Source organism: Doryrhamphus excisus, chromosome 18 (genome assembly GCF_030265055.1).
Source record: "Doryrhamphus excisus isolate RoL2022-K1 chromosome 18, RoL_Dexc_1.0, whole genome shotgun sequence".
NCBI classification, from domain to species: domain Eukaryota; kingdom Metazoa; phylum Chordata; class Actinopteri; order Syngnathiformes; family Syngnathidae; genus Doryrhamphus; species Doryrhamphus excisus.
This window is the reverse complement of record NC_080483.1, coordinates 4,155,836-4,169,381: the sequence shown is the minus strand read 5'-3', so window position 1 is coordinate 4,169,381 and position 13,546 is coordinate 4,155,836. Positions and strand designations below refer to the sequence as shown.

The 13,546-nt window shown below is 46.0% G+C and overlaps 2 protein-coding genes across 3 annotated transcripts in view; one reads left to right on the top strand and one right to left on the bottom strand.

Moving 5' to 3' along the window:
- Positions 1-13,546, top strand: part of LOC131106550 (low-density lipoprotein receptor-related protein 1-like) — a 111,773-nt gene that overhangs the window by 83,727 nt on the left and 14,500 nt on the right. For both annotated transcript variants that reach the window (XM_058055731.1, XM_058055730.1), the window contains exons 31-56: positions 630-724; positions 862-1,011; positions 1,122-1,262; positions 2,027-2,152; positions 2,229-2,360; positions 2,434-2,568; positions 2,795-2,924; positions 3,020-3,146; positions 3,220-3,371; positions 3,448-3,572; positions 4,251-4,625; positions 7,943-8,132; positions 8,215-8,419; positions 8,521-8,713; positions 8,868-8,993; positions 9,243-9,371; positions 9,463-9,582; positions 10,764-10,877; positions 10,959-11,108; positions 11,378-11,500; positions 11,569-11,685; positions 12,261-12,389; positions 12,475-12,597; positions 12,668-12,808; positions 12,886-13,073; positions 13,145-13,328. In XM_058055731.1, the coding sequence (XP_057911714.1) occupies positions 630-724; positions 862-1,011; positions 1,122-1,262; positions 2,027-2,152; positions 2,229-2,360; positions 2,434-2,568; positions 2,795-2,924; positions 3,020-3,146; positions 3,220-3,371; positions 3,448-3,572; positions 4,251-4,625; positions 7,943-8,132; positions 8,215-8,419; positions 8,521-8,713; positions 8,868-8,993; positions 9,243-9,371; positions 9,463-9,582; positions 10,764-10,877; positions 10,959-11,108; positions 11,378-11,500; positions 11,569-11,685; positions 12,261-12,389; positions 12,475-12,597; positions 12,668-12,808; positions 12,886-13,073; positions 13,145-13,328 (3,920 nt within the window). The remainder of the gene's footprint in view (positions 1-629; positions 725-861; positions 1,012-1,121; positions 1,263-2,026; positions 2,153-2,228; positions 2,361-2,433; positions 2,569-2,794; positions 2,925-3,019; positions 3,147-3,219; positions 3,372-3,447; positions 3,573-4,250; positions 4,626-7,942; positions 8,133-8,214; positions 8,420-8,520; positions 8,714-8,867; positions 8,994-9,242; positions 9,372-9,462; positions 9,583-10,763; positions 10,878-10,958; positions 11,109-11,377; positions 11,501-11,568; positions 11,686-12,260; positions 12,390-12,474; positions 12,598-12,667; positions 12,809-12,885; positions 13,074-13,144; positions 13,329-13,546) is intronic.
- Positions 5,317-6,874, bottom strand: LOC131106552 (delta-type opioid receptor). Its single transcript, XM_058055734.1, has 2 exons — positions 6,646-6,874; positions 5,317-6,554 (listed from the first exon to the last, which is right to left on the bottom strand). Exon 2 carries the CDS (start codon positions 6,440-6,442, stop codon positions 5,432-5,434), a length of 1,011 nt encoding a protein of 336 aa, XP_057911717.1. The 5' UTR covers positions 6,443-6,554; positions 6,646-6,874; the 3' UTR covers positions 5,317-5,431.

Below are 13,546 nucleotides of genomic sequence, written 5' to 3'. Positions count from 1 at the left end.
ATTAAAAATGTTATTAATGCAGTCACATTTTTTCTTCAAAAATGTCACCTGGCCTTGTTCTTGCGGTCCCAATCTCATGCATTGTCTCACCTTGGGAGTTGGGTGTCTCGTGACAGACCTATTTATCTGTTATCGCTCAATATACATTCCACATTTATTTATGCAGTTCATTATGTCACTATAGTATGTCACTCTCATTTTTATTGATTTTATTTTCTATCTATTGTCTTTTATTATTTTTTTTTTAATTTATTGACTTCTTTAATTCATTTTCATTTAACACTTATTTTCTCCTCTTGTTTTTTTCCTTAATCACTGCGTCTGTTATTATTAAAAAATGTTTCCTGCTAGAAAATGTTGACATTTCAACACAGTGAACAAATTATCAGTAATTACTGAGACACGGAGAAGTTCCCAATTCCTCTTTTTCAGACATGAAAGTTGAATTGTGCAACGTTGAAAAGTATAAAAATCAGATTTTCCTTGACGTAACTTGTTAAGCATCTCTGAAACAAATAAACCATGGCCAAAAAATGTTATGTCTGAATTCATTGCTGTGTTGCACGTACTGCGTAAAGTAAGATATAGCAAATGTTGCTTTACTGATTCTCTCTGCTTTCCTCCCGCAGGAAACTCTACTGGACAGATGGGGACAATATCAGCTTAGCCAACACAGATGGCAGCAACCAAAGTGTCCTTTTCACCAACCAGAGAGGCCCTGTCGGTGGGTATAACAATGGTTTAGGTGTTCCTCAGGGCTTTGTTGTCGACCCATACAGACGTAGGACTATATGGACTGGACACATAGAATGTACACTTAGTAATATTGAGTTTTCGAACATTGGAGTGTTTGTTTTCCAGGCCTCTCCATTGACTTTGACACTGAGCAGCTTTACTGGATCAGCTCAGGTAATAGCACCATCAACCGCTGCAAGCTGGATGGCTCTCGATTTGAAGTCCTCGAAGGGGCCAAGGGCAAGTTAACCAAGGCTACGGCTTTAGCCATAATGGGTTAGTGGCCTAATTTTGTCTTCTGCAAATGTCACCCAGTTTTGTGTCTTGACAATGTAAGGTGTGCTCTTAGTCTCTCATAACAGTAATGACATGTCATTGTCCTCCAGGGGATAAGTTGTGGTGGGCTGACCAAGGAACTGACCAGATAGGAACGTGTAACAAGAAGGATGGTGGCAACTGGAAAGTCCTAAGGAACAGCACATCCCCAATGATGCACATGAAGATCTACAATGAAACAGTGCAAAAAGGTGCCTATTTTACCTTTACGATGACAATATTTCAGTTGGAGGCTGCGGTTATCAGTCGGAAAAGGGTCCATTTCTTGCCCGAGCTGGAGGAGTTAAAATGTCTTGGGTTCTTGTTCACAAGGGAGTGAAAACTGGAGATCCACAGCCAAATTGGTGCAGCGGTCTGAAAACTGGAAAGCAAAGCTTCTACTTCTACTTTCCTACCCTCAGCTGGGATCACATGTTTTCCTCGACATATTGGTCGATTGGTCATCTGAGAGCAACTCAGGGTAGATCCACTGCTCCTTACATCCAGTCCAGAGGAGCTAGTTAGGGTGGCCAACTTGTGGCTAGGAGGAGGTCCAGGCATAGACCCGGGACACGATGGAGGGATTATGTCTCGGCGATGGCCTGGATATGCCTTAGAGTCCCCATGGTAGAACTGGAAGAGGTGGTTTGAGACCAGAAGGTTTGTGCTGTCCTCGTGACCAGGACCTGGATAAGCGGCAGAAAAAGGAAGATTGGATGGAGGAAAAGACTGTATTTACTGTCAGTTTGTGTTTTCAGAAGCAGATTCTTGATACCGATCTTCTAGTAGGTTTTATTCCATAGGACCTGTTGTATGTACCTGTTGAAATGTTCATTCATTATTACCTTGGTTCAAATACTTGTCGTGTAAGGTCTCATTCTTGAACCAAGACATAGTTGAGTTAGTTTAGCACGTGTTTCGTTCTTTACTTTTTGTGTTTTCATGTGTTTGTTCTCATGCTTTTCTTTGTTTCCAGGCACCAATCTTTGCAGCAATAACAATGGTGACTGTTCCCAGCTGTGTCTCCCCACCTCCCCGACCAGCAGGGCTTGCATGTGCACTGCAGGATACAGCCTGCGCAGGGGCCAGCAGTCTTGCGAGGGTGCGGCGCATTACATTTGTATAGTGTAGGCTTTGAAAGAGTCAAACGCTTGCTAAAGAGTGTGTGTTCGCTCTAGGTGTTGGCTCCTTCCTCCTGTACTCTGTCCATGAGGGGATACGTGGTATTCCTTTGGACCCGTCGGACAAGTCTGATGCCCTTGTACCAGTGTCAGGCACCTCCCTGGCTGTGGGAATAGATTTCCATGCTGGTAAATCAAGCTGTTTGGAATCATAAAAGTCCTGCCATTTGATTCATTCACCTTTTGATCCGTGTTTCCTCAGACAATGACACTATCTACTGGGTGGATATGGGCCTGAGCACAATCAGCAGGGCCAAGAGAGACCAGACGTGGAGAGAGGACGTAGTCACTAATGGCATCGGTAGGGTGGAGGGAATAGCTGTGGACTGGATAGCAGGTGAGATGACACACTGTGAGCTGTCGGAACAACAAAGGTCTTATCTTTAATCGGAACCTGTTATGTGTCTGATGACCTAGCAAGTAAAGAGCAAATGTTAGCGGGGTCAGAACGACACTGCTAATGAAAGTCGTGCCCCACTATTTGAGCAATACTGGGTTAGTGAATCCAATCCACACGCTCTGGGACTTGTACGACGTCACTCTGCCTTTTGGTGTCTGCACAGGAAATATCTACTGGACAGACCAAGGTTTCGATGTGATCGAGGTGGCCCGTCTGAATGGCTCTTTCCGCTACGTGGTTATCTCCCAGGGCTTGGACAAGCCTCGCGCCATCACTGTCCACCCTGAGAAAGGGTGAGAAGTTCAGCAATTTTGACTTCAGGTTGTTATTTCCCTCTTGATTGACTACCAAAGGAGTCATCGTTGTGCCTGTGTGTGTGTTTGTGCAGCTACTTGTTCTGGACGGAGTGGGGCCAGTACCCCCGTATTGAACGCTCCCGACTGGATGGCTCACAAAGGGCTGTTCTGGTGAATGTCAGTATTAGCTGGCCCAACGGTATCTCCATCGACTATGAGGTAGTGTAAAACAAAGCCCTGCAGTATGATAAAAGTGATAACTTTCATTTGAAAATGCGCGCCTCTCATGCAGGACGGTTTGCTGTACTGGTGCGACGCCAGGACTGACAAAATTGAGCGCATCAATCTGGAGACAGGAGAGAACAGGGAAGTGGTTCTGGCCAACAACAACATGGACATGTTTTCTGTGTCCGTGTTTGAGAGCTACATCTACTGGAGTGACCGGTTAGTCCTGGCTTTGCCTTTACTGGTTGTGGTTGTCTGCCGCTTTTCTTTATTGTCATCACCTGTTTTCATGCAGGACTCATGCTAATGGCTCCATAAAGAGAGGCAGTAAAGACAACGCCACAGACTCGGTCTCTCTGAGGACTGGGATCGGGGTGCAGCTCAAGGATATTAAGGTCTTTAACCGGGCCAGGCAGCAAGGTGAACATGGTTACATACACACACTGGACACGACAACATCAATAATAATAGCAATAACAGTTACATACCTGCATGCAAGTAAATACTGTGCAGATTTCAAAACATAAGAACAATGAAATACAGTCGTCCCTTGCCACTTGGACCTTTGACATTTCATTGTATCGTAGTTTGTCAAAAATATTTTCATCGCTGTTTCATGGTATTATTATTATTAAATCGATATTTTTTTTAATCTATCCTAAACTACAATAAAGATTTGCAATCATAAAAATGAAAGTAAAATATAATTCAGAAGACGCACCCAAAGGTGTTACGATGATATATAGTATTCTACACTGGTCACTAGGTGTCAGCAATGTTACATGGATGAGACAATAGCCACTGCAGGAAGTGCTTTACAGAATGTGATTCTATATTATTCCATGTCTCTGTCCCACTGTGTTGTTTAACAATTCCATCTGAAACAGACTTTTATGAATGTGTTTATGCCTCCAGACATGGCAGCATTTTGACAACAGTCGGACCAAAAATGAATGTTTTCACAGCCATGACATGTACTCACATATTTCATATAGGCAGCCCCTCTCAGTCATGCTCCCTCTCCTGCACGGCAAAAAGTCACTTATTGGTCTCATGTTCCTTGGTTTATTTCCTGACCATGTCATTTTTTGTATTCAGGAACGAATGTGTGCAAAGTCAACAACGGCGGGTGTCAGCAGCTTTGTCTTTACCGTGGCAATGCGCAGCGCACATGCGCCTGCGCCCACGGCATGCTGGCCGAAGACGGAAGCAGCTGCCGCGACTATGACGGCTACCTGCTGTACTCGGAGCGCACCATACTAAAGAGCGTTCACCTGTCGGATGAAAACAACTTGAACGCGCCCATCAAACCGTTTGAGGACCCCGAGCACATGAAGAATGTCATTGCTCTGACCTTCGATTACCGAGGAGGGGGAGGGAAGGGAGCCAACCGGGTCTTCTTCAGTGACATCCACTTTGGCAACATCCAGCAAATCAGCGATGATGGATCTGACCGCAAGACTGTAGTAGAGAGTGAGTATTACTGTTCCCATCTGATCTGATTCCCTGTCTTATCCACAACGTCCTTTTCACAATTGTATGAGCGAAAATTCCAAATATTTTTTGCATCCCATTTGTAGCAAAAAAAAAGGATGGGAGATATACCACAGACCAAGTGGAACACATTTATGTTTCTTTTGTTCTGCCTTTTTTGGGCTTGTACTTCAAGTTGTATTTGAAATTGAACCAAAAAGTATAGCAGTAGCAATATTATTTCAGTTCTGAGTTTTGATGGAAAAGTCAGGGTTTTATGTGTATTATTTTGAATACAGGTAATCTGTATATTCATTCATTCATTCTTTTTCTACCGCTTATCCTCACGAGGGTCGCGGGGGTGCTGGAGCCTATCCCAGCTGTCTTCAGGCGAGAGGCGGGGTACACCCTGGACTGGTGGCCAGCCAATCACAGGGCACATAGAGACAAACAACCATTCACACTCACATTCATACCTATGGACAATTTGGAGTCACCAAAGAACCTAGTATGTTTTTGGAATGTGGGAGGAAACCGGAGTACCCGGAGAAAACCCACGGCCCTGTATATTATCTCTCTCTATTTTTAATATGATGTATTTTTATGTATTATTTGTAATCTTCTATGATGGATGGGATTGTGCAGTTCAACACGAACACAGACAGACAAAGCTCCATTTCAATGATTTCAAAGCTCTTCTAGTGACTTTAATGATTTAAATGCAGGGATTGGTCATCTTGACAAGGATTCCAATGAGAGATGATTAGCTGTAGCTCCCAGTACAGTAGATAGTCCGAGAGGGTTACTTATGCCACACCCCCACTGGCACTCTGCCCTCCCCTCTTGAACAACTTCTGCAGGTCCTCTCTGAACTTTTGGGACATGAGCACATAGAGAATAGGGTTTAGCACGGTGGAAGCGATGGCCATGAGTCGTGCGAACACGGTGAACGGGCCGTATCGTGGTGAGGTGCCGGTAGCACCTGAGCTTTGATCCAACAGTAAGGCCAGCATCAGGCCGTAGGAAGGCAGCCAGCAGAGAGTAAATGCCAGAACCAGCAAAGCAGACGTCTGGGTTACCTTGCTCTGGTAGCGTTCTATTTGTGGAGCCTGACTGGCCTTCCGAGTCCTCCACAGGAACAAGTAGATGTTTCCATAAGCAATGGCGATGGTGATTAGTGGGAGCAAGAAAGCTACGAGAAAGTGGAACAATCCGTAGATGAGCTGGTCTCTGTGGGACAGGAAAGCGAAGCAAGCGAGCCCATCTGGGTTACGATGAGGGGTTCCCACTGAGCGGAACACTAACTGGGGCATCGCCAGGCAGCATGCTGGCACCCAAAGAAGCACGACAGCGATGCTCACCCTGCGAGGAGACAGGAGGTGGTAAGCTCTGGCAGGGTGCACCACCGTCATGTAGCGAGTCACCGCCAGGGTGGATAGTGTGAAGGCGCTGGCTGAGGAGCAGGCCGATCCCAAAAAGCCTGCCAGGCGACACAGGAAGTCTCCAAATGGCCACAGCTGCATGGCGATGGCGACTGTGTGAAAGGGTAGCGTGGCGAGAAGGAGCACATCTGCAGAGCTGAGGGCCAGCAGGAGGACGTCTGTACCCGTTCCAGTCATGGAGCTCTGTGCAGACCAACCCGTCGTCCTCCTGTGCCTCCTGCAGAGGATCACCATCACCATGCTGTGGCCCCCCACACCCAAAAACAGAATCAGGACATCAAAAATAGGGACGAGGACTTGCTCAGCATTGCCTGGCCTGCTGTCGCTACTGTTTCCTAGCAGATCCTCTCCACCTGTAGAATTCCACAGCAACATTTTTATGTCTTCAGTTTAGTCTTTGCCTCTGTAATCATGCTCCGGGCGCTCGTAAAACCCGAGATAAGGCGCACATTGGAAGCGATGGCTCACATTATGGGTGAATGGCAGTCTACACGGGAAAACAAAGACAATTTCCTTTAAGCATCGATGATTAAAGGCACCACAGGGAGCCCCTAATTGTTGTTAAAACGTGTACCCACAGTAGATACGCTGCCTCCTGACATTTATCCATTCATGCACAGCCATTGATGTAAATTCTTGCTTGTTGGGCCATTCCGAGCAGGTCAATGCTGAAAAAAGGCGTCATCTGCGTTTTATGAGGAGTTTCTCGTCACGCCGAAGCAGCTCCAAGCCGCTCCTGAGAAAGAAAAAAGCGATGTTGAATAGCTTTATAGAAAGACTGGATGGCGGCGAGTCATCAGCAGGTGAACTCTGGACTGATTATGATAGAGCAGGACGAAGATTGGCCGGCATGCTCACAGGGGGTGGTCCCTGTGGAAGCCAAACATAGCTTTTTCCCAGGGTGCGTTCACTTCCCAAAGAATGTCAACATTTCGTTTTTTTTTTTGCAGCGGAAAATGAGACATGAGAGAATATGAGGTGATCAAATGTGTGCCATTGCTTGGATGTTGTTTGGTCCTCACTGGCCACAACATATGTTCCTAATGAAGTGTCTGTGAGCGTGAGGAATTCATATCAGGAATATGGGTAATTATTGACTGCTGATAAGAAACACTGACCTGCTATTTGTTCAAATCAATGCCATACTTGTACGTCACTGTGCATCTCAACTTTAAATATACACTACATTGCAGCGTCCAGCCTCGCCTGCAGCCACACTGCTGCTGGAGTAGCCAGCATGCTTTGCGGGCACGGATTACACAGGTTTTTAAAAACATTCATCATTGTAGCGCTAAGTTGGCACCGTGAGTAAGACAAACGGCAAGTGAAAGAGTACCTTTAGCTGTTGTCTGTCGTGTGTGTGTGTGTGTGTGTGTGTGTGTCTCCATTTCAACCACAGGACGTTGTGTTCCTCCATCCTGGCCAGTGCTTGTCAGCCATCTGGCCTCTGTTCAGGCATGAAGTACACAGGGTTTTTTTTTCCGGACTCACGTCAAGGTTAAAAAGTAGAATTTGTGCTCCTCCTCCTCCTCTGAGGTATTGCAGGGGAAAATAATATGGCACTTTAATCGCTGTTGTGACCTTTTTAGTGAGGCATTTTTTGCCGAAAATCCTTGAGGCACACAATGTTCTTGGAAATGTCTTGGCTCGGGCTCTGACCCCTTCCTTCCACCCTGCAGCCTTTTAACTCCGCACTAGTGTTGACGTGCTTTTCCCTCACCCTCATTATTATTATTATCATCTCTATTTAGGATTCATCCTCACTCCCAATGTCCAGTGTTATTGTTAAAGGGTACCTGTTATGCTAATTTTTTCATTTTTTTATGCTGAGAAATCGCTCTGGGTTCTTAGCCTGAAGTCGCTGTGTTTTTGCAGATGTGGGCTCAGTGGAGGGTCTGGCGTACCACCGGGGCTGGGATATGCTGTATTGGACCAGCTACACCACCTCCACCATCACCCGCCACACTGTGGATCAGAGCCGCTGGGGCGCTGTTGACCGGCACACTGTGGTCACAATGTCAGGAGATGACCACCCCAGAGCCTTCGTTCTGGACGAGTGCCAGAGGTTGTACTTCCATATACGGGATTGTTTTCTCTGATCCTTGTCTGTCAGCTCCTTTGTTAAATGTCTTGTTTTTTCCACATAGCCTCATGTTCTGGACCAACTGGAACGAGCAGTCTCCCAGTATCATGCGGGCCACGCTCACTGGGTCCAACGTGCTAGTCATCATTGGCACTGACATCCGAACCCCCAACGGTTTGGCCATTGACCACCGTGCTGAAAAGCTTTACTTCTCTGACGCCACCTTGGACAAGATCGAGCGCTGCGAGTATGACGGCAGTCGGCGCTACGTGAGCGACATATTTATTCAGCCGTGCATTTGCATATCTGTTTGTCTTCCCCGGGATTGGAACCCCCTGAGTCACGAGTGGGGCTGTGCTTCCCCCTGCAGGTGGTACTGAAGAATGAACCGGTGCACCCATTTGGTCTGGCCGTGTATGGAGACTACATCTTCTGGACGGACTGGGTGAGGAGGGCTGTGCTTCGGGCCGACAAATACACAGGAGGAGACATGAAGGTCCTGCGTGCCGATATTCCCCAGCAGCCCATGGGAATCGTTGCCGTGGCCAACGACACTAACAGCTGTGAGTTCCCCCGCCCCCAAATTGTGCTGGTGCCACTGCTGTGCCCTGTGTCCAGTGTGCTGTGATTGATTGGCACGTCCTATCAGATGGAGCCTATGTACCTCTAGTGGCACTCGCACCACAGTTTTTCCTCACATTCCTGCTTCCTGCACAGGCGAGTTCTCGCTATGTCGCGTCAACAACGGAGGATGTCAAGACTTGTGCTTGCTGACGTCGGAGGGGAGGGTCAACTGCAGTTGCCGTGGCGACAGGAAGCTTCTGGACGACAACACTTGCATTGGTAATACCATAATACTGCTTGGATGTGTTCCTGAATCTTTGCAGTCAAGTTAAGTTAAGCGAGTCAAGAGAGTTGATACCTCGGGACACAGGATGGACACTCTTTTGTCGTTTGTCAATTAAATGATTAGGATGGTGTCTCAAGACATGTCCATTTTTTTAAATTAAATCTGTCATTTGAAAAAGGTGAGCGGAGACTAGGTTTGAACTTCTTGGAATGAGCTGTGAATGTCTTTTGTCTGCTCTCTAGCTCTCAACACGACCTGCAGTAAAATTGACGAGTTTGAGTGTGGAAACGGAGACTGTGTGAACTACACGCTGACCTGCGATGGCATGGCCCACTGCAAGGACAAGTCTGACGAGAAGCAGTCTTACTGTGGTGAGGAGACACGCTTTCTCTGCGGCGATGAGGTTGATTTTTTTTTCTGTTTGCTAATATCACTTGGTATCATCTCTGGCTTGTGTTCTAGCCAACCGAGTGTGCAAGAAGGGCTACAGGCGTTGCGTTAACGGCCGCTGTGTGGGGCATCACTCCTGGTGTGACGGACAGGATGACTGTAGAGACAATTCAGATGAGCTTTTCTGTAACAGTGAGTCTGTTCACGTCTCGTATCCCTGCAGTGATCCCATAACCTGTGCATTAGCAATGTGGTGTAAACAAAGATAACCTGTATTTATATTATTATCGTATTTATAAAGTCATAACCAGGTTTTCTATGCTCTAACTACAAAAATATTCCAGTTTTGCTTCAGCTTTTCAGCGTTGCATCATCGAGTTAACGAATTAATCGAGTTGAATCCTAGTTTGTGGAAATACACTTATCGCCGTTGGGTCTGGGACCAGTTGATCTTGACAAACGAAACAAACTCAGCTTTGGGATACGGATGAAAACACTTATTATTAGTATGACATTTTTGCCATATTTGCTTTTTTTTTTTTTCTAAATATTTCTAACTTTCCTTTTAAGTAATCTTGTAATACTGAGTTTATTTCCAAAATATTTTGACTTTTTCCCCAATCTAATTCACCATTAATTACAACTATTTCACCTCAAACACATTTCAGTTGAATCTAGAATTGCAATCTTTTTTTCTTTTATAAATTTCGACTTTTAAAAAAAATATATATTGTTATGTTATTCTCGTACAATCCAAGCTGTTTTTTTCCATTTTGGCCTTTTCCATTTTTGTTTTTGTAATTTTCCAAGTATTTGAGTTTTGTTCCTCTTGCTTTTCTTAATTATGACTTTATTCCTGTAATATTTTAACATTACATTTTTCCGCAACCTAATTTTATTTTTTTTTTAAAAGTTTATTTTGGGGTTTTATTGCTTTTGTTGTGATTTTTTAAAACGTTACCTGGCTGCTGGCATGTTCGTCCTGCAGCAAAGCAGGCCCACAAATGATGCTGCCTCCCCCATACTTCATAGTTGGGTTTACAAACGTGCTCATTGTTCTTTTCCCAAATGTAATGATGGCCATCATGACCAAACGGTTGCACTTTAGTTTGATCAGACCCCAGGACATGTCTCCAAAAAGCAGTACGATTGATTTTTTAAGTTGCTTTTGGGTAATGACTTGGGTGTCACTTGGGTGTTGCTTGTCTGAACAAGACTTGTTTCATCATCCTCACAAAATCAGTTAGATGCTAAATATCCAGCACCTGATTATGAATACTGATGTCAGCTGACACCTGTATAGGCAGCAGGATGTATTTCATAGACGCATATGAAGTGAAACTCAAACCAAGCCTTTACATTGTGCCCGTCAGCCACACTGTGTTCGGCGGAACAGTTCCAGTGCAGAGACGGAAGCTGCATCCTCAACTCCAGCAAATGCGACCAAAAAGTGGACTGTGAGGATGCCAGTGACGAGATGAACTGCAGTAAGTTAGAATGACAAAGAAATCCCTCAAGAGGCCGTGCTGTAAAGTACTTCCTGTCTCTCTCCTTGTTCTTTTTTGAAGCGGCCACAGACTGTTCCAGTTATTTCCGCCTGGGAGTGAAAGGAGTGACATTTGAGAAGTGCGAGTTCACCACCCTCTGCTATGACCCCTCTTGGCATTGTGATGGAGCTAACGACTGTGGAGACTTCTCGGATGAAAGAAACTGCCCAGGTTCCCTGCAGTACATTGATTTTCACTAAAAGGGGAGGTAGTGATCTGGGACGAAGGTTGTTTTGCACTCGGGCCTCTCACTATAATGCCAAAGTCATATTAGAGTGGTCCCTCGGTTTTCATACACCCCGGTTTCCATGACTGGAATGAATAATGAAAACTGAGGTACCACGGTATTCCAGATGAAACAAACAACTCTTGTTCTTGAAGAGCATCTTCTTATGTCATGATCTCATGCTGATGTGTGCTGTAACTTGGCGCTCTACCAGGAAGTGGCAAAACCAAGTGCCCGACGACTTTCTTTGCCTGTCCGAACGGACGATGCATCCCGATGAGCTGGACCTGCGACAAAGAGCACGACTGCGAGAATGGCACAGACGAGGCTCATTGCGGTAAGCAAGTGACGTTACGTTACAGCGCTATGCACGCCTCATAAGCGCCCTCTGTCTGGATCTTTTAGATAAATTCTGCTCAGCCTCCCAATTTGAGTGTGGAAACCATCGCTGTATTCCCAACTCGTGGGTCTGCGACGGAGCAGACGACTGTGGCGACAGCAGCGACGAGGACAGCAAGTGCAGTAAGTGGCGAGGACCATCTTACATGGAGGCCATTGTTCATGCTTATGTACATGCATACATGCATACATGCATGGTGCATGCAGTAGGGTTACGGAGCAAATAAACAGGAGTCTTTTAAAAAGCCATAAAAATGTTTGACAATTCAAGACGTCTTTAAGTGATAAAGAAGGCTAACAAAATATATAAACCAAAATGCAGATATCGGATTATCTCCAGATATATTATCATTGGAGCATCACTCAACTAATTAACAATAATAATAAAATAGTAACACATATATATCATAAAATAATAATAACGTAATATAATAAATTGGCTGCATGATCCATGTAACAGGAAGAAAAATGTGACATGTGACAGGAAGAAAAGCTCCGGGATAAGTTGTTTGGCAACACTTGTTGGTTTGCATCTTTCAACCCCCAAAATGAAGTGAGCTGTCTTTGTCAGGCATTTTATGAAAATATGGCAATGTGATGTCTGCGAAGTGGTCCCAGTAATGATGGTTGAGCATGATGCTGGTGATGATGGTCAAATGCGAACAGTATGCTTCATGGCTCCTCTGCGTAACTGACAGAAACAAAAACATGCAGTCCAGAAGCATTCCAATGTCCCGGATCCCACATGTGCATCCCTCAGCGCTGGAAATGTGACGGCGACAAAGACTGTCCTGATGGGGCTGACGAGAACGTGAAAGCTGGCTGTGGTGAGCGCAGAGTGAGATGATGGCCAAAAGAGAAGAAAATACTGTACATCCGTGACATTCCTTTCCATTTTTATTTGTGTCCCAGTCTTCAACGACACGTGTCGCAGCGACGAGTTCATGTGCCAGAACAGGCGTTGCATTCCCAAGCACTTTGTGTGTGACCACGACAACGACTGCAGCGACGGCTCAGACGAGTCGCAGGAGTGTGGTGAGTGGGTGATCTTAACCCGTATGAAGCCACGGTGGCATGCGTCCTAATACGCGTCCTATACATGCAGAGTACCCAACATGCGGACCCAATGAGTTCCGCTGTGCCAACGGACGCTGCCTCATCCAGAGCTCATGGGAGTGCGATGGAGACTTTGACTGCCACGACCACTCGGACGAAGCCCCCAAGAATCCACGCTGCACGGGACCAGGTTATATAACAGCAGAGGTTGACCATCCAGGAAGTCAGGTTAACGTAACAGATTGATTGTCCTTACATGGGGAGCAGAGAAGAAATGCAACGAAACGGCCTACACATGCAACAACGGAAAGTGTGTCAACGAGACGCTACTCTGCGACCACAAAGACGACTGCGGCGATGGCTCGGATGAGCTCAACTGCTACATTAACGAGTGCCTGAACAGCAAACTGAGTGGCTGCTCTCAGCTCTGTGAGGACCTGAAGATAGGCTTCAAGGTAGAGGAACATCTTCAGAGCGTATTGAACGCGGCGTGGCTTTACCGGCCGTGTGCTCTGTCACCTCGCAGTGTCGATGCCACCCCGGATTCCGGTTGAAAGACAATGGGAAGACGTGCGTGGACGTGGACGAGTGCACGAGCACCTACCCCTGCACACAGCGCTGCATCAACACGCACGGCAGCTTCCACTGTCTGTGTGTGGACGGGTTCCAACTGAGCCCTGAAAATCCAACCATATGCAAATCAACATCCGGTAAGAGATGCTGCCAGACATCATTCATTTTTGCTATTGATTATTCCATTTGGAGCAAAAAAAATATACATCGGGAAGGTTTCACAGCATCCAGCACGGAGCTGACTTTAGAAGTAGAATTGTTTCCACAGCCGTCCCGGATTTATGCGCTGAGACAATCCTGTCTCTGAGGTTTTCCAGACAATTTATTTGCCTGCATGCTTGGTTTGTGCTCGGGC